We start from the raw sequence: 23,351 nt of genomic DNA, 5'->3' as shown, positions 1-23,351 counted from the left end.
CCGATCCATATTAAAGAATATGTTCTTAATTTTTCAAGTCTTTCTTGGAATTTTGTAGTACTTAGTACTTAGTATACTTAGATGTGTCTAAGTCAGACTGCTGAAGCCTGATATTTGCTTTACATAAACTTTAGAATATATTTTTGCAGGACTGTGGATTTTGTCCTCTACCTTTTACATTGGAAGCCTGTTAGAAAGGGATTTCATGGCCTATATGAACTAGAGGAGTTATTACAGCAAGTAAAACCTGTTTCAATCTATCATTTAAAGACAATGTCCTTATAAACTGATTCAGATTTTTGGTGTAACAGCAATGTTAACTTATATTAAAATGATTGCAATAAGTTCCACACAGTGAGGTATACAGATTTTACAAAAGAGAGCACTGATATCAGATCAGTTCTTGATATCTGCAGATACACATTTTTCTTTAACCTTTTTATTTTATCTTATTCTAGTTGGAGGACAACCATCAGTCCATACATACAAATTACAAAACAGAAAGTATTCTTACTAAACACAAACTATTATCTGCTGCAGTGATCATGCACAAAACTGTCTTTCTTGCTCCTCCAGTCCTTTTCTCTCTCCAGTGTCTTAGAAAAGGGCATCAGTTGTAATACTGGTGCATCCTTAGTTTTTATTTTTCTTATCCTTCTGAGTCTTATCCTTTTCCTTCTTTTATCACGATTGTTTACCTTTAACCCTTTCATCACCTTTATTTGATAGTTTTTTTTTTAATGAGTCAAGTATTTGCGTATATATATATATATATTATTATTATTATTATTATTATTTCCCCCAATAACAAACCCACCGTGATAAAATCACAGCTATTAAACTCTGCCCTTCTACTGGTTCACCATGAGTCCTCTCTCCAGCTCCTGGTTAGTCCACCAGGTGAGCCAATCACAACCTCAGAGAGGGTAATTGACAGTGTGGCCCCGCCCCCCTAGTACACCTGTAATCCAATCCGCTGGCCTGTCACAGGTAAAACCGGCCTCGATTTCTCAGCATTGCCCCCAAAAAGCGAGAAAAGCCGACAAAACCCGTTCTCTCAGTAGGGGACACCTTGTTTGTTGCCGCGGCCCTCATCCAGCGTTAGCGGCGCAGTTTTCTACGGTAAAGAAGACGGATCGGATTTTCAGTACCAACTAGAAAGTCCAGTTCGACCGACCGAGATGTCACAGGAGCATGACAAGTAAGTTGTCCTGACTCTCCACTCTTTAGCCTGCACAACAGGGCAGGTTGACTCTATACGCTTTTAATAGTGACTCTAAATGTTGCTTGGAGTTTTGCACTATTTTTGCACCTTTTGTGAGTTTATGGCAGAGACGGATTTCTGAGCCGGGGTGTCACTGCGGGTCCACCTCTGACCTGCAGCTGCTGTCTGATATTTAAACAGTCCTTCTGATATTTGTCTCACATTGAAGCGTTAGTATGTAGGATCTTTATTGCTTCTTTTTTAAAGGGTGAGTTTGCTCTTAAGACTGGCTGCCAAGGTGATCATATCTCATAGTTTCCCATGGTGTGACTCCGCTTGGTTCACCTGTCATGTTCCAGCCTGTACAGGTGTATCTCCACCTGTCGTGCGAGCAGAGGCGCCTGTTAGAAACAGAAAAAAAAGAAGCCGTCCCGTGATAGCGATGGGCGGTTTAGTGTTTGATTTTGCTCTAAGCTTCAGCAGTTGGGCTATGTGGATAGTCATAATGATGTTTGTTCAGGAATAAACGTGGATCTCAAGCAGGGAGCTGTCAGAAAGAAGAAGACAACTGCCTCTGCTGATGGTTTTTTTGATCAACAGCTCTAAAAAAAAAACATTAAAAAAAGATGCGTTTATTTCATGTTGGTATAAATGCTTAGTTTATATTCTGTGTGTGTGTTTTGTTTTGAGGACAACGACATGAGACTTTTTAGGGGAGTGAAACTGTACACCTGTTAGGCGTTGGCCCGACTACTTACACAGCCAATGTAAGCAAGCACAGGGCTACATGGGGTTAGAGTTTTTACTCTTCATGACTCAAATGCTGGGTGTCAAAAATTGGAGGCTTCATGCACACTTCTTTAAATGTTCACACAGAAAAAAAATAATGTTAGTTTTTTTCATGCTCTTGTACATAAAAAGTGACAGATGTCTGTGAATTCATGCTGCAACACTGACTTTATTTCCCTACAAGTGGAATCTCATTTTAATATGTGTGAAAAACAATCAGACTCTTTTTTTCTCTTTTGTTTCAGTAATGGATTACATTTCCTTTTTATTGCCAGTAAATAATGGATCTTATCAGGTTGCCTTTTATGAACAGCACAATTAGATATAGGATTACTAATTATCACTTTGCTTCGACCATTGAGAGGTTAAAAAAAACAAGCTGCATTTGTTGTAGATACTCAACATGGAAACTGAACCAGACCGTTTACACGTTATCATAATTACTTTGTTGTGGCTGATGGATTTGGTGGCAGGGTGATTGGAGATGTGTGTAGTTTCCAAAGTTTGACAAGTAAAAGTTGATGATGTAAATGAAACTTTAATAACAAGAGCTGGACTGATGACTTTACTTTGTTCTTGTCGCACGTCTAAGTAAATATAAGCTGAGCAAACATTCAAATTTACTGTAAATAGGCAAGTTCAGTTTGAAATATTTCAATATTGTCTCACTAGTTGAAACTGAGTGCTGTATTTTCATTCCAGTGAGCTTAAATTAACACATTAAGACATTAAGATAAAAATACATGCTGGTGTATTCTTATTGGTCCAACTCAGTCCTGTGTACAAAGCAACGACTCTGAAGGCCTCACAAGATGGAAGAGGAGGAGGAGGAGGGGAAAGACGCAGGCAGTGACTGTGCATAAAACACTCCTGATTATTTTTTACAAACAGGTTCTCTTACGAAAACAGTAGCAGGAATGTAGCCGGGTCGGACGCGTCACTTGCGGTCACCTCCTCAGCCAATGAGTGATCCCCGAACCAGAGTCGTTACACCGGATGAGCCTGTGGAGCATCTTTTTTTTCTGGCGGTTCGATGGCTGAGATTTGTTGCACAATCGTTGAAAAGCTTGAACAACAGGTCTCGCAGATAAAGAACATCTACATGGTTGATCTCTCACTCTTACAACCAGTTTGTCTGTTTTGAACCAGGCCGTGATTGTAGGTCTTGACTTTGTGAACTCGTCGGTGAAGAAGACGAAGTCCATAGAGGGAGATAATAATCCTAGAGTCTATATAAGAGGGCACCATACAGTATAGTTGAAGCAGTGGCTTCAATTATTGATTTTTTTGAAGCATCATGTGATAAAGAGTTTTAAAATTAAATCACATAAGCAGATCTCTGCATAAAAAAAGCATGAATCATTAATCTTAGAAATCAGCTTGTACACAGTAACTCATGAAACTCTGTCTTCCCTTCAGTAAGCGTGCGGTCCTGGTTCTCCAGAACGAGCCGGGTTATGCCGGCCAGCGTCGCTCCTTCACCACAGAAGATGAAGCCTGGAAATCATTTCTGGAGAACCCGCTGACGGCCGCCACCAAGGCCATGATGAGCATAAATGGAGACGAGGACAGCGCTGCGGCTCTGGGCCTGCTCTACGACTACTATAAGGTATCAGGAAAAACCTCAGAAATGACTGGCAGGGGATTAGCCACCAAATCCTTACAGGCTTTACATGTATGATCTTTCTCTATGCTGACATCCGACCATAAAGCAACATCTGCGAGGCAGAGCCTATGTCATGTAACTGATCCAGTTGCCCATATAGACAGCAGGGTGACCCGGGTTGTTGGATGTGATGTGGTCAGATGCTGAGCGGCTGTGTTTACCCTCCCATACAGGTGCCCAGGGAAAAGAGAACAATACCCCAGAGCAAGCCAGAAGCACTGGTCTGTGATGTGGATCCCAACAAAAGGTAAGCAGCAGCAGCAGCAGCCCTCACCTAATGCCACCCCCCTTTTAAAAATAAAAGCACAACAGAGGGGAACCACGGCATGAAGGGAATGGAGAGATTGTGTGTGTGCATTTGCATCTTTATACATGGGAGCTGAGTGCAGCTCATTTATTAGAAATCTATTTACAACACACATGCTCATCTTTGGAGAATCACCTTGAGGGTTGTTTTAGCACAATTTAGGAGTCCAACCCATTAGATTTATTCTTCAGTTGAAGTTAAAACACAAGGTTCACAAGGTTATACTGACTTTATTTAAACAGGGAATCTCACTGACAGTCACACATCCAAACGACACAAAAGTGATTAATAAAAGCTTTGAAACCTCAAAGGAGAGAAAAAGAATTAGCTTGAGCGTGTTTAATTCCTTTTTAAACGGCGTGTAGAGCCTGAATCCAAGGTTATTGCCTACATATCTCAGGGTAATCAATCAATGACTGATGATTCACTTATCCCCAAAGGGCAATTGGTTGCGCAGCAGTGAAACATAAAATAAAAAACACAAAGCACATGAACACATATACAGACAAAAGTACAAGTTAAAACTGAAGATCTTTATAGATGAATATCATCATGATTATGATGAAAAACAATATGTCAGACAACACTTTAAATCCAGTACTTCATATATGGTGTTTTTCTTTGTTGTAGACACCAGATCCAGGCCGGACACTCCATAGCTCCACTTCAGGAAACCGGTATGGAGAGCAGGATCCAGGTCCTCAAGGGGCCCTTCAATATTCTTCAGCTGGCCCAGGACAAGAGGGCCAGTTTCCCCTCACCAGGTCTGTTCACATTCAGTAACATAAGCAGACAAGAGCACCTCATAAACAGAAAACCTGATCGTCAGTTTGCTGATTTTGTCTCTTCAGACACGACCGTGACAGTCTCCATCGCCGCCGTGCCAAACTACCTGCCCGTCAAGACAGAGGTGCCCACCCACGGCTTCTCTGTGACCATACCAAACAACTGTGCCGAAACTGACGGCCATGTGGGCGTCTTTGACCGCCAGCTCACCCACAACACGGTCCAATTCAGCCCCAGCACCCAGTCCCGCACACCCCCCGACTCCACTTTCTCCGAGAGTTTCAAGGATGGTTCCCAGGAGGTGTGTGTTTCGATCCCCCCTCTTTCTAAAGCCCCGTTAATGCTCTCCCTATAACCCCCCCCCCCTTCCTCTCCTTCGCTTTCCTCTCCTCTCCTCTCTCAGATCTCTCCCATCAGACAATAGGATATTCACCTGATCCCATGGAGCCAGCGGTGGGCTCAGCCCTCCCTGGTTTTATTTGAACATGCCAAAATAGCGGCCAGTGTGTTATTATGCCATTGTCTCACCAACACAATAAAGTGCTGTACTTTTCTCCTACAATAGCCAAAGCCCTTTCTCTGTCCTCTTTCTCTATTTAACCTGGAGGGGAATTACCTTAGAAAAGAGTAACCCAACAAAACCCCTGTACAGGAGGGGGGTTAGCAACACGAAGGAAGAGCCATTTGAACTCAAAGAAATAGGGATGATGGGGAAATTAATAAAATCTACACAAAGTGGTGGAAGAAAGAGAGAAAAATCCCTGAGGGGCACTAAATTAAAATCCTATTATCCCTCTGAATTATGGGAAAAGGCTACTAAAACAAATCATTTATAATCAAAGCAAAGTAGCTGTTTAACATCCTCTTTTTGCTGCGCCTTGCTTCACACTTTGTCCGTTGTCTTTGTGTGCCGCAGGTGTTTTCCTTCCCAGGGGATCTCCAGTTACGTATGGCCTCCATGACGCCTGAGGAGTACCCTCAGTTTGACACCGTGCCGGGGTAAGTCGCGCTGCCACCGGCCCACCGTCTGACTTCCACCACCATTCAGCTTTTGACACAACACCGCAGAATGGCCTCATTCATGGCAGTCACAGGGGAGACACCAGACTCCCCCTCTGTGTGAAAGACAAGAGTCTGCACACACGGACGTCATCTGACAACACACTGATTTTTAGGTCATGATTTAGCTGCGGTGGCTAAATGAAGCGTGCCGCATTGTGCTTTACCATGTTTTTGAATTGCGTTATTGCTTTGTTATCCACTTTTACAGAAAAGAGACACTTGACGTTTACTTGATTCTGCTGTATTTTTAGGAATAATTTCGAGTACACTCTTGAGGCGTCCAAGTCTCTGCGTCAGAAGACAGGTGACGGGACGATGACGTACCTCAACAAGGGCCAGTTTTACCCGATCACCCTCAGGGAGATTGACAACAAAGGCATGCAGCAACCCATCACCAAAGTCAGGGTAAGAAGGAAAGATAAACCTGGAACAAGTAACAGTTTAGGAGTATAGACAGCAATCACATGCTGAGTGTCATTATAACATATTAAGTTGTCACTGTGTGTCTTATCCACTGCCAGAGCGTAGTCATGGTGGTGTTTGGAGAGGAGAAGTGCAGAGATGATCAGCTGAAGCACTGGAAGTACTGGCACTCCAGACAGCACACCGCCAAACAGAGGTGCCTGGACATTGGTAAGAAGTCTGTTTGTTATTCATCGTCATATAATAAATATAACACATGATAAGTGTAATGTCTTAGACCTGCCGATGCGATGATTTCAATGATTCATCCTGGTTAATCCTCCCGTGTCTGCATAGTTAAGTGGCGGGTTGAAAGGGCAGCTTAGCGGTAACTGACAGGAAAAGGTCTGTTATTTGGTTGTGACAGTTCAGTTTGGTTGGTGAGGGATTAATTCTGCACCCTTTTTAAAACCTCAGCATGTCACACAGGAACTTAGTAAATAAAAGTAATGTTTTCTTTGTAGATTTTTTGGCAGACTATATTTTGCTCTTTTACACCAGCCTGGTTGGTTCAGTTGTGCATCTCAATCTACGACCAAATTAGTAACTAAACTCTTGTTTGTTGTCACAGCCGACTACAAGGAGAGCTTCAACACCATCGGCAACATTGAAGAGATTTCCTATAACGCCATTTCCTTCACCTGGGACACCAACGACGAGGCCAAAGTAAGACAATGAAAGAGACAAGTACACACACACACACACACACACACACAATTAGGATGTGCTTGTACAAAACCTGCTGTTTGCCCTTCAGTGTTCATGCAAGAACAAGAACAGCGTTTGGTCCACAGGATCACAACTGTTTCCATATACCTCTTGAACTCTTAATATAAGCCTTGAACTTTCCACATTAACACACTTAAAACCAAAAATAGACTACTGCTACTTTTTAAGGTCAGACCAGAATTGAGGTTTCAGGTGTTGACACCCCTTTGTTGGTGATCATCTGTCGTTTTGTTCATTATGATCCTCCAAAACAGTCGTTAAAGAAAATAGGGGATTAAATAGAAGAGTGACGATGCTGTCACCTCCTCTTGTGTGTTTAGTCTCGTTGCGTAGAGACATGGAGGTGTGTGTGTGTGCGCTTGTATGAGTCTTCCTGCTCTGTGCATATACGTTCTTGACTGGTCCAACCTGCCTGTCACCCCCATTGATGCTGCGCGTTAAGGTATTTCTGCACGCCAGACAGGAGCAACAAAGAGCGCAGGAATGAGGAAACTCAGCGGGGGGGGGGGGGGGATTGGATCGGACCGTTAACAAATAAAATCCTGTTCAACGGGTAGGAGAGGGGACAGAAAGGAGGAGCTCCTGTGCTCTCTTCCACTCTTGATCTTTTAGTTTGCTGTCGACCCTCGTGTCGCTCTCTGGCACTGATCCACGGTCAGCCTCAGATGGAGGACAACTGAGCGGCTAACAAAGACACAACATGGCACCGTGGCTCATCTCCAGCGTCTTGCTCTCTGTAACCTCATCCACACACACAAACACACGCACACACACACACACACACACACACACCAGGATGTGGGTCTAACTGTCTCATGACTCGAGGCCTGTGTCCATAGGATGTTCATCCTTGTGTGTGTTCATTACCTCACTGTGTGTGTGTGTGCATTTTCTGGAAGCGCCGCCCTGTCATGTTGTTTGAGCATCTCATCAATGGTGATTGATCTCATCGATCTGTTTGATGACAGATAGAGATACATGTGTGTGTGAGCAGGTGTGTGTGTGTGTGTGTATGTGTGGCTTGCCTCCGGGGTGATTGCCCTGCAGCATATATGTATTTGCAGTGTATTTGCAAAAGGCAGCCCCTCCCTTATGTTTACCTGCTCTGGGGCAATTTACTGGTGTTATCACATTCTGCTCTATCTGTGAGAGACTCAGGTATAAGTTTGACTTATCATTTTAGTATAAGTATAAAACTGCCAGAAACCCAAAGTACAAGTCACCCAGACGCTTCTAAAAATGTACTAATCTTCAGTGATGATCACTCAAGATATTATTATAGAACACTTGGAGGTTGTAAAAGATACAAAGATTCATACACTCAAATACAGCAGAAAAGTGTAAAAAATAGAGCTATAATACTGTCTGTTTACACATAGTGATTTTATCCCAACGTTTTTGTGCATTTTTCATTACCATTGTAAATTTTAAAACCTTCTTTCAAAACCAAATTTTCTTTTTCTTTTCGTATTCACAGATGAACAGACAGACTCCAGAGGCTTTTAAATGCACTGGACTTATGCACACATACAGTACATTCACACAGATACATTTTTGTTGCCTTTGTATGATATTTATAATATCAGTGATATCTGCTTCTTGCCCCTTACATCCTTTCTATCAGGTGTTTCCAAGTACTCTGTTATGATAGTGTGTTTTGTTGACATAATGAAAAGCTGTTTTCAATACAAGCACCAGGAGGACAAAGGAGCATCTCCACATAAAAAAAAAAAGTGAACCTGTGATTACTGGAGTCGACCAATAGAGGGCAACACAGAACACTGAATGTAGTGTGAGGACTGAACTGTGAGAAAGGCCTTCAGAGTTTCACAATGATGCAAAGTGAAGCATAAATAAAGATTACCACTAAAGTTGCTGTTGAATTTAATTGACAAAGCTTGTTTTCATGTTTAATTTGTCCAACTTTTAACAAGTGTAGTTGGACATTTTCCCTTTGCTTTAAACACAACTGTCCCCATCTTTGTCTCATTTGTCCCGTCTTCTCTCTCTGCAGATCTTCATCTCCGTCAACTGTCTGAGCACAGACTTCTCCTCTCAGAAGGGCGTGAAGGGTCTTCCTCTGAACCTGCAGATCGACACGTACAGCTACAACAACCGCAGCAACAAGCCCATCCACCGCGCCTACTGCCAGATCAAAGTCTTCTGTGACAAGGGGGCTGAGAGGAAGATCCGAGACGAGGAGAGGAAGCAGTCCCGCCGGAAAGGCAAGGTCGCCGAGCTCAACCCTGGCCTGGCCTGTGAGTGACTCAGGAGTGCTTAAACCTTATATAATAAGCACAAGCAGGGGGCTAAAACTACTGTTGATTTATAATCCCAGAGTTTAAGTGTATAGTGTTACAATCTGTTACACTTCATAACAAAACAACGTCAAAGTCAAGAAGACAAGTTCAGACAAGTTCCTCTTTCTCATCCCAAATCAGCTATATCAGAGTTATAAGATGATCTAATCACTTGAAACAATGAGTCAAATTAAATGTGTGTAACATGAAGGAGGACACAGAGAAATATCACCCGACTTTGCAGTTCCTCTCAGCTCTACGGAGCGTTTTAGCTCGTTATGCCTAATTGTTTTTGGTTTCATTGCCCACAACTTTACGATTTTGGTTCTGCCCAGCACCAAAGAAGCAGACAGGAAAAGTTAGCATCTAGCTGGTGAACATAGTGGAGTATTTAGCAGCTTAAGAGCCAGATGTATAGATAGATAGATAAAACAAAGCTAAAAATAGAGTGACTATTGGACTAACATTTGCCATGTGCCCAGAAACACGACTCTAAATAACTGTGCCCTGTGTTAGTGTTTGGTGACATGTTTGCTGTAACAACTTTATTTACAGCTTGTTGTGCTGCCCTCAAGTGGCCATTTAAAGACTTTTAAAGATGCCCTTCTTATTAAACTGCTGCCTGTTGTGTCATTTCCTCCACAGTTGTGGATGTCAAAGTGCCCATCCTCCAGAAACGCAACGACGTGACCATCTTCAAGATGATGACCGACTTCGAGACCCAGCCCGTCCTTTTCATTCCTGACATTCACTTCTCTTCCTTCCAACGCCATGTGAGTGCCAATCACAGACACAAAACTCTTAATACCAGCAGTGCTGTTTAGGATAGGATATCTTGTTTTTTTCATTTCTGACCTTGGACATTTGTTTTTGCTACATTTATGTAGCATTCGTAGCATCTTAGGTGGTCCATAAACAGTTTGTTGTGTTCAGCTTCCACCCACTCATCAGCCAGCTGGGTCGAGGTGACCTGCTTGCTTGCTAGTTGGCAGGAACAGAGAGTTCTAGTTTCCAGCTCTGATAGGAGTCCTATATACTGATGGCTGTATTTCAGACTGCTTACTCACAGGATGAATCATTTACCAGTGACTCAAAACAAACTGTGGGGTTCAGAAGATACTACCTGTGCTGCCAAATTAATGTGCCTATGCTCAGAGGGAAATAAAGAGATAGATTTGGAGGACTTTAACTGCACGCTTTAAGCATGCATGCAGTTTGTAAGGCTTTTATCAGTGCTGACCAGCAGCAGCCCTCTTCTCTGTGACTGGACTCTGAGCTTTGCTTCTTCCAGTCAGGACGAACTCGTCACATGACACTTGCAGAGGTGTGTGTGTGTGCATGTTCACGTGGCTTGCACACATTGCTCTTTGGGGTAATTTCAGGCACTTTTGTTTTTCGTGACATGTACGATGAGCAACATGAAATGATTCTTATGCATTGAGAAAGGTGACTGCATGTGATCTTTGAGTGCCCCCTGTTGGTCAGATCATGAACAGTCCCAGCTGAGTACAAGTGACAATAAAAAGTACTCTTTCTCCCTTTCTGTCTCTGTCACTAAGTTTACTTTGCTTCCAGCGAGGCTGAGGGAGGGACAGCAGGTTATTTTTGGTGATGCCAATGACATTGAACCTGACTGAGCTGCTATCAGTTTCTGATTAACTCTGGGTTTACTGACCCTCTCAGAATAGAATTCTATTAACAGCAATGCCTGTGATCAATACAGTTGCAGGGCAAAAGCCACCCCAAAAAAAGGCAGCTTTCCAAGAATTTAAACATGTTATTGATTGATCTCATGCATTATTTAAAATAATGAATTGATTGAAGGGGTTTCATGCACTTTGTGATTTACTGTGTAAATGAACACAGCCTCTACAAAGCAACTTATTACTGCAGTGTGACTGCACCATAACTCCATTTGTTTATTTCATTTATCTAATTTTACACAGAACCTTTGAAGTCTCATTTTATTCTACTTTAATTGAGTTTATTTTGCTTTTTATTGTTTTTTTATTGTGTCATTCTGTTGCATTTGTATGTAAAGCACTTTGAATTGCCTTGCTTTACCTAAAAAGAGGATGTGGTAGAAACTGATATGCAGCGCAGCGAATTGAAATAAATAGTTGTCCCTATGTGTTTAAAAACCAAGAGGCTTATTAGTGTTATCTACTTATCTACTAACTCAAGTTGGAGGAAAAACGGATTAGATCAACTTGTCAAATCTCAAAAAACATGTTTTTCCTACCATATAAATGACCTTGTGACCCCTGAAAATGATTCCGTGAACTCATGTCAGGGTCTAGACCTGCACCTGCTGTTTCTTCAGCTGTAACTGTACACATATAAAACTGGAAGGCTGAGTAGCCAGTTTTTGTTAACAAGGCTCGTTTCTCAGTGATAAAGGAAGAATAAATGGGTTAACATAGGAAACCTTTTGGACTTGGCTGTTGACTTTGCCTTTGACCTGGTTGACTGATTTAGCCGCCGACATGCATGAGTTAGAACTGCAGCAGTGCACTTTCATTGCAGAATATACATTAAAATCATATTTAATGTAATTTATTTCCATAAAATTGGGCACCCAATTCTTAGACATTTATAGCTGATTTTGTCAGCTGTTTAAAGCCGTCTCTGATACTATATATGATTGGTTGTTTTTTTTTACTTTTATCTTCCATATGAGTTAATTTCTCCATTTCTGTGTCTTCTGCAGCCTTTCCAGACAGAAGATGGAGAGGAAAGGTGAGTTTAAGGAAGCCTCGATTTCACACTTGCTCTTTTCACACTTGCTTTTTAGTCGTTTTGAACCGAGACAACCTTTGCACCTTCCCAGTAAAAGGCATACAGGGATACATACGGTGTTTCTAAGAAATGGCCGTGGGCTTTGTGTGGATACTTGTGTGTTTTATAGCCTGTTAGCTGGTTGTTACAGGCATTTAAGCAGTGATTTATGTGTGTGTGTCCACAGCAGCTCGGGCATGAAGAGACTACCCTTCAGTGATGATGAGTTCAGTTCACCCCCAAACAAGATGGTGCGAGTGGAGGAACCGAAGAAAGGTACGACGTGTGTGTGTGTGCGTGCGTGTATGTGTGCATGTGTGCGTGTGTGTGTGTGTGTGTGTGTGTGTGTGCGTGCGTGTATGTGTGCATGTGTGCGTGTGTGTGTGTGTGTGTGTGGCCCCTGAGGACAACCCGCACACACTCTCTGGGCCATGTGATCATTCCAGGTCTTTCAAAACACACACACGTGCCCCGAGGCCTCCACTGACCCGACAAAATACCGCTACGTGCACACACACATGCACGACAAGCCTGTGCCCTTTACCCCATATCCTATTCATAGGTATGAAACAAGCTTTTTTTTCAATACTACAATATGTAAACAGATGCTGTTAAATATGTGTTGGAAGAGGAACGTTGAAAACAGTTGGGCTTTACCTTGATCGTTTAAAACCCATTTCACACACATTCTGCATGAATACTCCTGTAGTGAGGTTTCAAGGGGGTCTCAGAAAGCGTCACCAGATATTCCTGTTGCACAAAATAATGTATATATTTTTTTCAGATTTCTTGTGCTTTCACCTCCTCAGGCCTCTAAAAGTCCTTCAAATGAACAATCTCAGAAGCTAAAATCACTCTTTGGTGGTCTTTGAACTGCTCACAACTTATGTCACACTATAAGGCCATTAACTGTGATGAGCGGTCACAAGTAGACATGACTTTATTTTAAGGGGTCACAAGCATAAAATGAGGGTAACTACTGGTTTAGACGATGCTGCAACTTGAATCAGAATCTAGGAAATATTTGAAGTAGGTGTAAAATGAAGCATGATTCAGCAAAACAAACATGGCCGATTTGTCACCTTAAATGTCAAAGGTTTAAGTGAAGTTTTATAATCTTTCCACAACAGCTGTCATGTTTTTCCAGTTAGAGAACTGGCAGCCTTGCGATGGTTTGGAAGGGATCGTGTTGACGTCTGAGTGAATGAGAGAACTGCCAATCATGTCTTGAACAGCCTCCTTGTGACGTCCTATAAGTGACGAAATGACGTCCATCAAAGTTAGCCATGGCAGCTCCAGACCACAATGAGCAGGACTGTGGCCTATATATACAGTAGCATTATGAAACAAAAGACCACCATACAGTCACTCACCCCACTGTGAAAAGTCCTGTGCGCGTAGTTACGTCTTTAAATGGAAGAAAACAGAAGAAGTATCCGTTGTATTTAGAGGCCGCAAATATCACAAGTTCCTGCAACAGGTTGGAAAACAATACGAGAAAATCTATTTAGAGCATGATCTAATTTGAGAAGACTGAGTGTTGTGAATGAGAGGTGGGTCTGTCCTTCTGTTTGTGTGTGTGTGTGTGTGTGTGTGTGTGTGTGTCTCTCTCTCTCTCCAACCATATATGATGAGTGTGCTTTCTAGGTGTGCTTTTTCTGGGCCCAGCGCCACTTCTTTGAGTCTGGATGAGTGCCCAAGCAGGCCTGCAGTGTTATATAGTATCTATCTGCAAATTCACTGATGGATTTAACATGTGCATGCATGTGCTTGAGCTTCACTACTTCGAAAATCGAGACGCGGATGCTGTAAAAGCCACAAATCCTCAAACCCACACACGCCAACCAAAACCAGCAGTCAAGCTGTTCAGCCTGACGCAAATACACGCCTGCCAGTGACTTTTGTCTGAGGCCAGATTTGGGTCTGTTTCTGTGTCCAATCCATGAACATACGTACTTTGCCTTGACGCCTTCCCATCCCTTTTTTTCCTCCCTCTTTTCACCACACAGTCCTGCTGTACGTGCGCAAGGAGACGGAGGAGGTGTTTGATGCCCTCATGCTGAAGAATCCCACGCTGAAAGGCCTGGTGGAAGCTGTAAGTTGTCCTCAGTTCATTGTGCTGGCAGTGGCTACTATTGCACTTTTTCTGTTTCATGTTGGTGGTCTCTGCCGTGCACACTGCAGCTTAAGACCCAGCACGCTCTTGTGTGTCTAAGCAACTATGGCACGCTAAATGAACTGTGACAGGACACTGACCCAGGAAAAATGTAGAGAAGAATAAGAACAAGGAGTGGATTTGAGAGAGAGGAGAGAGAGGAGAGAGAGGAGAGAGAGGAGAGAGAGGAGAGAGGTTGATAAAGTCAAGAGAGGGGGCCAAATGGGGCTAATGGAGGGGAGGGATGGGGGGAAAAAACAGTTGTGGAAAAGGAAGTGGAGGCGTCCTGGGGAGAAGGAAGAAGAATGTGGGAAAATGGTGTGTGTGAAATGCAAAAGGAAATAGAAGAATAGAAAGAGGCAGGTGTATGGTTACTTAAGGGGTCATCGAGTTTAACATGACAGGCAGAGTACAAAGGTCATGTACAGTAATTATGGAGAACTATAACAGGCCATCCAGGTGTCTGTAAAGGATGATCTTTGTTCAAGCTTTTATGTTTCATTAATTTCACATTGATTTGTATTTTATTTCTCAACCAGATTTCAGAGAAGTATGAATTACCTTTGGATAAGGTTGGAAAGGTCTATAAGAAGTGCAAGAAAGGGTGAGTATGAGTCAGTAACATACTCCTACACTACGCAACACAACACAACACAACACAACACTACATTACATTACATTACATTACATTACATGAAACTCTGTGAAGGACCAAACCTGACTTTCCTCAGGGGCTTGCTCAAATTGTTGTACCTCTTATAGGCAAATAAAGCTTAATTGAGGTCTCCTTCAAAATGCAAATAATGAGAGTGTCAATCAAACCCAGATTTACGATTGGTTGATTTGTCATATCCCTGTTACAGGGAGGTCAAACACCAAACATAACACAGCACTGCTTCACACTTACACCAAACAAAACCTTTTAATTAGACATTTTTGCATAATTTAAACTTTCAAACATCTTTCTAATAGGTGTTTAGTTGCTAATTTGTGAGTTAATTGAGCATTACCAATCAAATTAGCTGCTGCTGTGATGCACATCAGCCAATCATGAGCTGTAGGAACAGACCCACACAGGCTTGATTGACATAAACATAATTGGGACGTTGAAGATAAATTAAATTGTGCAATTTGCATTTGCTGTGGTATGATGAATCAATGTTGAGGAGATTTATACCACTCTAACATCTGTATGATAAAAATGTAGCTGCAGCCGGTTAGCTTAGCCTGGCACAAAGCCTAGAAACAGTGGAAAACCGCTAGCCTGGCTCTGTTCAAAGGTAAAAAAAGAATCCACTTACCAGCATCTCTAAAGCTCAGTAATTCACACATCACTGTGCCAACAAGACTCCAGGAAGTTACTATGCCTGACTAAGAAATAGTCCTGCACATAAGACCCCTAAACCACAACCTCACCTTCGGTTTTTATAAAAATTATAAAAAATAACGAGATATAATGTGTTAATTAATGAGCTTTAAAGGTGCTGGTAGGTAGATTTTCTTACTGTACGACTGAGCCATGCTGGCTAGTTTCCCTGGATTTTTAGTCTTTATGCTAAACTAAGCTAAGCTAAATGGCTGCTGGCTGTATCTACATTTTCAAGAGTATGAACAAGTGTCATGTTTCCCTTTTTAAAGCAATGTCAAAGTATTGCTTTAAAAGTAAAAGATAAAATGATTATTGTAGAATGATTTTACACATGTGTACAGAACATTGAATTCTCAGTTTCTTTGTGTGTTCAGTTTATTTCCAAATAAGTTTTTTGGGATGAGGATGAAATAAACGGGCCACTAACACCCATATCTGTCTCCATAATAGGATTCTAGTCCACATGGACGACAACATCATCAAACACTACTCCAATGAAGACACCTTCCAGATCACCATGGAGGAGTTGGGCGGCATGTACAAACTCACCCTCACTGAAATCTGATTGGACAGGAGGAGGTGACATCACCCAGAACACAGGGATGGAGGACGAATGACACGGAGCCGTCAGGAGTAGTGGTTTACACGTGTAGCTACGCAGCGATTATGGACTTGATCTGAAACTTAAATCATGTTGTCTTTGTGCTGTATTGACCTCAAACCAATTTTAAAACACAGAGTCCCACAAGAGGTATTTAAAAAGCCATAGCTCTTAATAGGCCGCCATGTTGATTAGATATGTAAGTTATAGATTGATTAATTTTAAAACCTTTCTGTGCATAAGAATCAACAAGTGAGGACAGGTTTGATTATTATGACACCTTTTTTATTTTGTATTCAGTAAGTTGCACCTCAAACATTAGTGCCTACTTTTGTACATTTCTGTGCAGAACGTTTGTGGTGCTGCTATACCTCATGCTATGCAAGCAGTGTTTCTCATATGTTTTGAATTTTAAAAGGAGAAACGGCTCGTCTTTCCCTTCCCAAAGCCATAGCACTGATGATTACAATCTGTAAAGTTGGGTATTTAGCGCACAAAATGAAGACAACAAATTGTTGATGGAGCCCCAGTGGTTCAGTGTATTAATACTAAACAACATGGCAGTATTTAGTGTGTAAAACCTTCTTCAACCATCATACAATTAGTGTAGAATATTGTAAATGTTGTGTTTTTTGGTATTAGATACACATTGTTTGTGAGTGAAATGGCTTAAAAGATGTTTTTCCTCAGATCAATTAGAATAATGGCCTCTTTGTAAGTATTAAATAGTTACTAAATATATTGATAATAATGCTAAAACACAGCTACCCTTCCCCTGTAGAGTAGTTTTCTGAATGTTGATGAAATAGGTCAATGAACGTCTAGTACAGTCCTCGCAGGCTGTTGTGGAAGTGCAATATGATATTTAGGTTCCGACACATTCAGAGAAAAAAAACCTCTCCTCTATTGCCATAACAACAGTATATAATACATATTAACTGATAAAACTGGTTTTTAAAATGAAAATATTGTTGTATATAGCCACTGGAAAAAAAAAGGATCTATATGATCCCTCCTTTTGTATCTCAGTACTTATTGTGTATATATTTATTAAGAGAACGGATGTGGGTCATTGTTTTTTTGTTTTTTTTTACTATATATATCCAAATTTCTATTATTCCTCATAATATAATGCTTTTTCCTTTTTATATGAAGTTATTCTAACATTACATGTCAAGGGACAAAAAGTTATTAACATGTTTTTAATTGTTTTTTTTTGTAAAAGATTTGAAGCACAAAGTGCCCAATAAAGGCTCTCCAGTAGCTGCTGTAGTTGACTTTTTCTTTCTCATGTTCTCTCATAGCATTGGACCTTTTTTATTCCTTTTCCAAACACAGCCTACATATTACAAACGTTCCTTATGACAATAGATTTGTAATCTCTGGGTATGAAATGGATTACTGTAATTAAGTAATAGTAGGTCTGTCTGTGGTTAATGTGTTGAGTTGTAGCAGAGATCAACTGCCCTGTGCCAGTGTTTTCTGTCTGTCCACAGGAACAGATGTCTGGGCATCAACCCTAACCCTGTGGACAGGAAACAGGCATGACAGGCCAGCCTGGTGCAGAGTAGCTGCTCTGTCGGAAACCTGGCCACACATTTCTACGTGCACCCTTTGATTAAAGTAGGCTCTCATTTGTATCTCAAGCTGTCGGCTGTTTGAATTTCTCTTTAGGACAGTACTCCACTCCACCACTTTGGTCCAGACTGAAATATTACCTATTAACTGGATTGCTGTGAAATGTTGATACAGACATTTATGGTGCCCAGAAGATGAATCCTAATGACTTTGGTGATCCCTGACTTTTCTTCTAGGGCCACCATGAGCTTCACATTTGTGGTTTTGAGTGAGATATCTCAACAACTATTGGATGGATGGCCATGAAGTTTGGTACAGATATTCATGTTCATGTTAGTGATGCCTTAGATTTTCATTCAGCACCATCATCAGGTCATGGGTATGTTTTGAGACCAAATACCTGCAAAACTAATGACACCCCCATCAGTCTCGGCTGTACTTTGTGTTTAGTGCTAATTTGCACGTTAGCAGGCTAACACACTGAACTAACTGGCATACATGGTAAACATTAAACATCAGCATGTTAGTACTCAATGTAAGTATGTTAGCATTCTGATGTTAGCATTTTGCTCAAAACACAGGTGTGCCTATGAGCACAACCTCACAGTGCTGCTAGCGCCCTCTACAGTCCACCACAATTGTGTGAAATAACCCATTAGCATAAATGTGATTTCTAATATGCTTTTTCATATTATATATGATACACTTACATTTTGATTACTTGTAGCTCTAAACTGTTCACATTTTACAGTTTGTTCAAGAAAAACAAGGCTGACAAATCACATTCCTCTCATTTAGTCTTCTATGACGTGATAGTTACAGTGTGACAAGCACGAGTATATTTCATGTGTTTATCATAATTGTCAGATGTTGGACTCATTATGGCACCACCTACAGCACATGGGGCTGCAAAAGCAGTCTGATAGCTGTGCAGGCAGCATCATAAAAGATGACAGTCTCTAAAGGCTCAGGTGTGCAGGTACAGAAAGGCCTGAAGGCTCATGTAGTTATAATTTAACCAGCTAGCCACGCCAACGTTGCCATGCTGCCCTGTTGCCCTTAAGTGCGAGGCCATCTGGTCTGTCTCTCTTTTTCTGTTCTTTGGTTTATTCCTGAGATGTCCTCGTTTAAACCCACAGTTGGTGTCAAGATGCAGCATCTGTCCTCTGTATGGATGACTCTGAGTGAGTTCAGGAAACTGTCCGGGCTCAAAACTGTACTACTAAAAAATTATATGGTCTTTCTTTTTTCTCCAACATATGTATCACCAATATTTTCAAATGTTACATTTAAAAAGTGGAATTGGGCAGAAATTGAATGATTCCAACTGAGTGAGTGGTGATTGTGAAGGAATAATTTGGGTATAGGCCAAACATTGAATCTCTGCTGATCTGTCCGCTTGCTTGCTTGTTTGTCTGGACACATTTGTGTGTGTGTGTGTGTGTGTGTGTGTGTGTGTGTGTGTGTAGTGTGTGTAGTGTGTAGTCATGACACCAATACAAAACTTGGTGTCATGAGTGATGGTATTTTTATGGTATGAGAGGACTTGTCTGATGTTTTTCAAGACTTTTTTGGACAAGATTTTTATTATGATAAGAAATCACAATCTGATGTGTTTCCCAGAGATTGTTTTCATCTGTGGGTGTTTTGACGAAACGTGGCCTTCTTGTGCCATTCAGTGATCTTGGCATCTTTTAATTTTCTGCAGGAAAAACCAACACCAACTAACACAACACTGAGAATTCAGCTTTCATAAACTGGCCACAGTTGATTCACTGTGTCATGTCACATATGTAGCTGGAGTAGAGTTGCGAAATGTAAATGATTCAAATGAAGTTGATTCACCATTTTAACTGCTGCTAAATTATGTTTTTGTATAGATGTTACCTGTTTTTGCACTGACTGTGTACCATGACATCCAGTCTACATCACTGTAAAACTACTTCTCTAAAGAAACTGGCATGGTATTGAGACTGTTTTGTTAGATGGACAGAGCCACAGTATATTCAGTCATATTTAATCTAACTGCAGTTGAGAGCTTGACATCTGTGACTTTTCTGAGGTTAAATCCTGCACCACTTTGCGTTCTGGCCTGTCAAATTGCACACTTATGACAGCATAGTGCACCCTTGGCAGACCAGACCACGAGTGACCTACTTTGATGCTGTTCAAACATCCCAAGTACAGCTCCAGTTGCAGCTCTAGTTGTGCACTTTGAGAAAACTAAACACATTCCTCCTTTAGCACTGTAATTCTTCTCAAGTTACCTCTGAGATACATGCTGTTCCATATCTGGTATCAGGCTGGAGTCCAGATACACATTTGCACGTGCAGTTTAATGATAATGTCTTATTCAAAGTCATATACAGAAGTACTCAAATAATTCTCTAATATATCTCCAGGAATCATATCATCCACTCCATCGCAAAATGTTGTATGCTTTCTTTTTTTAAATTTTATTTGCAAATATAGCAAAACAGACTTGCAACTTAAAATTCTTTTCAACAGGGATAAAAAAAAAAGTTTGTATTGTCCTCACTGTTTGAGTCAGGATGTTCCAGTGTGTCTTTCTATGATTCATGCCATTCTTTTATAGAACCACTCTTCAAAGCAAAAAATCTGCTGTGAAGTTATTCACTCGCCATGTGTGGACTTGGTGACATAACAGGATGAAATGTCTTTTTATATGTGCCTCTGTGATTCAGTCTGTAGGTACTGAAAATAGCATCTATGATCATTTCACACACCTACTGTACCCACACAGTTAAACTATGACCTTTTACTGTTCTTCCAGCTTGCACTATGTAGAACTTTGAAAGACTGCTAGTGCAATGAGAAGTTACATGAATATGATGTGGAGTGGAGACCACTGTCATTTAGCAGTCACAACCCACTGAATAAACACAATGAGGTTTACAAGCAATCAGACCTGCATTTGCCATTGAATTGATCCAAACGTAATATTCTAATCAGTTTCTGCATTACAGAATGAATTGATCAAATTACTGTTAAAAACTATTAAAGACAGACTCTTAAATACAGAAGAACCTAAGAATCCATTAATGCTCTTTTCCATGTACAGTAGGCAGACCATGACAACCTACAATATATGATTTTTTTTTTTTAATTCAGAACAATAACTCTTGACTAATTAGCCTTTAATAAATTCCATTTGGTCACACAGACCAGTGCAAACCTTTTTCTGTTATTATCAAGACTGTACATAAATATATATCCAACCTTACAATTAGGGGATACACATTTCTATATAACAATGGGACTAAAATACAAACGATATTAATACAGAGACCCTGAAGTCGCGAAATATGATTTTTGGCGCACAAGATTCATATCCTGTGCGTACAAGTTGTAAGATCCGTATTGTGCTCCGTACTTTTGTATAAATGTGTCCTTGTCAACTTCAAAATACGCTGAAATAAACAATGATCGAGAAAATGTCGGTTATATTTTGTCTGGTAAAAAAAAAAGCAGAAAACTGGACACTGGTCACTTCTTGATACCGAAATCATGAGCCAGTACTCCAACTCCTGTGTGGGTCTCGAGTTTATAGTAATGCCAGTGCGTCATGTGAGGTCGTCCGCAAACTGTACCGCCTTCCGTTAAAAGCATTTAATTCATTTATGCCAGGGATATTGATGTGACAACATTGGCTACCAGTCTAATTTTGTATTTCCAATAAAATTATTATGATACTGTAACCGTTATATAGGCAGTACTGGCACCTATGAGGAGAGGCCCAGAGGCATGCTGATACAAGAAAATACCTTAATTCACACTCTATTAATTTTGGAATATGAATATAATAAGTGATCACATGAGATCAATTCACTTCGATTTATTTTGAGAATTTATTTCCAATTTATTTCCACATATTTGCCAAGAAAAGAAAACTTTTTTTGTTTGTTGGCGTCTTTGTTTTGACTGTTTGATGATCGATGCTGGTTCGCGAATGATTAATTGGTGGCTCATTAAATGTCAGTGCGTGTGAGCATGCGCGCGCGTATCCGTGTAAGCATGCGCGCGCGTGTCCGTGTAAGTATGCGCGCGCACGTCCGTCACCCGTCCGTGCGTGTGCGAGACAATCAGTCATTTAAGTGGCTGTGATGCGTGTTCTCTTTGACACGTGCTTTGATCTAAATTCCGTGTGACGTCATACAATCCTGGATGCGTATATAAGGTGGTGGACTTCAGTATTTAGTTTTTACTCTAGACAAGTGACTTCCAGACCACAGTCAGAAACCATAGTGAGAATCTACACAGACCATAGTGAGAATCTACACATTACTGAATAATTTCCAGTACGTTTCAAACAAACTAAAGCAGACAAAAAGCTAAGCAGCCTTTTGAACAAAGAATTATCCAAAATTGACCAAACCGAATCCCAGATGGACAACACTATCCTCATCACACCAGAGGCTCTTCTGCCCATCGTAAATAAACACTTTGATAGAATCTCTGCAGCACAGTGGAGCATGTTGGCTGCAGGGACTTGGGACTCAGAGACAGAAGCTACACTGGCTGATATGTTAAGAGAAATCATACAGTCACTCTCTGCTGCTGTCCTGAGAAATATCATCCCAGTGTTTAGGGACCACTTGTGCGAAAGTTCATGTCAGGCTGATATAAGTACAGCTGTGAAGAACTTAAAAGCTCAACTTGGAGGCGCCCTCTCCAGTAGCTTTGCTGTGGCTCTTCACGTCCCAGAGAACAAATGTCCAAGTGCAGAAAAGCTGGCCGAACTGGTTGAGAGGGAAGTTTCACAGAAGGTTTCCTCTGTTGCCTCTGTGGCCATCAGCAGCACTGATTTGCCGGAAGAGCCTGCAGTTTTTGTCCCTAGCTCCGTGTCCGACACAGCGTCTCTTCATCGCATGGTTATTCATGTTATCGAATGTCTGAAAGGACATTTGAGAAAGCTGAACTCCAGGTGCCTGGGACTGTGTTGGCGGCCAAAAAGCACAGAGCTTGCTACACTCGAAAGCTCTGAAGCTATAGTACAGATCGAGGAAACAGAAGGACCAGAGAGGTGTAAATCATCTCAGAGTGTAAAATCTGAGATCTCTGTCCCCTCAGCGACTAAAGCTGTGACCGACATCCTCGTCACATGGTCCGGTGAGACATCAGACATCGCAGAAGAGGCAGAAGAGGCGAAAAATACTCTCCCGTCTGCCAGCACATCACTGAATGCTCAGTGTGCAGCGTCTGAAATTGTCGAAGCTATAATCAATGATCTGCATTATCCTGACTCTGGAGGTGTAGTCGGAAGCAGTGAGAAGCGTTTCACAATGCTACCTCATTTTAACATGGACAAAATACTTTCTAAGGTGGTAGACTTTATGGCCGTATCGTCCACATCTCCTGTAGAAAAGCGCCGCCAAGTAGTTATCGATTTCCAATTTCTCAAGTTTGCCGGAAGACAGTTTAAAAAAATGATAGGACACCTGAAGTACAGGTTCAGGCATTATGACCCAGACTACCTTGTGGGTCTCAAACTGGATTCAGGGTCCCCTCAGCTTAAAACCATAGCAGAGGTAGAAGAGGATGACT

General features: G+C 41.3%; 1 protein-coding gene across 2 annotated transcripts; it reads left to right on the top strand.

Moving 5' to 3' along the window:
- The first annotated feature begins 1,046 nt into the window (after nucleotides 1-1,046).
- On the top strand, nucleotides 1,047-17,462 carry grhl1 (grainyhead-like transcription factor 1). 2 transcript variants are annotated; one of them, XM_070920013.1, is made up of 16 exons: nucleotides 1,047-1,201; nucleotides 3,413-3,602; nucleotides 3,833-3,906; nucleotides 4,597-4,730; nucleotides 4,818-5,053; nucleotides 5,669-5,751; nucleotides 6,066-6,219; nucleotides 6,336-6,447; nucleotides 6,848-6,942; nucleotides 9,020-9,263; nucleotides 9,951-10,078; nucleotides 12,016-12,044; nucleotides 12,274-12,359; nucleotides 14,093-14,178; nucleotides 14,778-14,842; nucleotides 16,058-17,462. In XM_070920013.1, the coding sequence occupies exons 1-16, from the start codon at nucleotides 1,182-1,184 to the stop codon at nucleotides 16,170-16,172; spliced, it is 1,851 nt and encodes a 616-aa protein (XP_070776114.1). In that variant the 5' UTR covers nucleotides 1,047-1,181; the 3' UTR covers nucleotides 16,173-17,462. The 2 variants fall into 2 exon arrangements, with proteins under 2 accessions (XP_070776114.1, XP_070776113.1); XM_070920012.1 differs by having other exon boundaries at nucleotides 12,271-12,359.
- The last annotated feature ends 5,889 nt before the right edge of the window (nucleotides 17,463-23,351 follow it).

Source organism: Enoplosus armatus, chromosome 15 (genome assembly GCF_043641665.1).
Source record: "Enoplosus armatus isolate fEnoArm2 chromosome 15, fEnoArm2.hap1, whole genome shotgun sequence".
Classification (NCBI taxonomy): Eukaryota; Metazoa; Chordata; class Actinopteri; order Centrarchiformes; family Enoplosidae; genus Enoplosus; species Enoplosus armatus.
This window is presented reverse-complemented; position numbering and strand designations above follow the sequence as displayed.

Coding starts and splice junctions, on each gene's coding strand:
- grhl1 (XM_070920012.1), top strand. CDS start 1,182: ATGTCACAGGAGCATGACAA. Junction 3,907..4,596: donor GATGTGGATCCCAACAAAAG/GTAAGCAGCAGC, acceptor TCTTTGTTGTAG/ACACCAGATCCAGGCCGGAC. Junction 12,360..14,092: donor AGTGGAGGAACCGAAGAAAG/GTACGACGTGTG, acceptor TTCACCACACAG/TCCTGCTGTACGTGCGCAAG.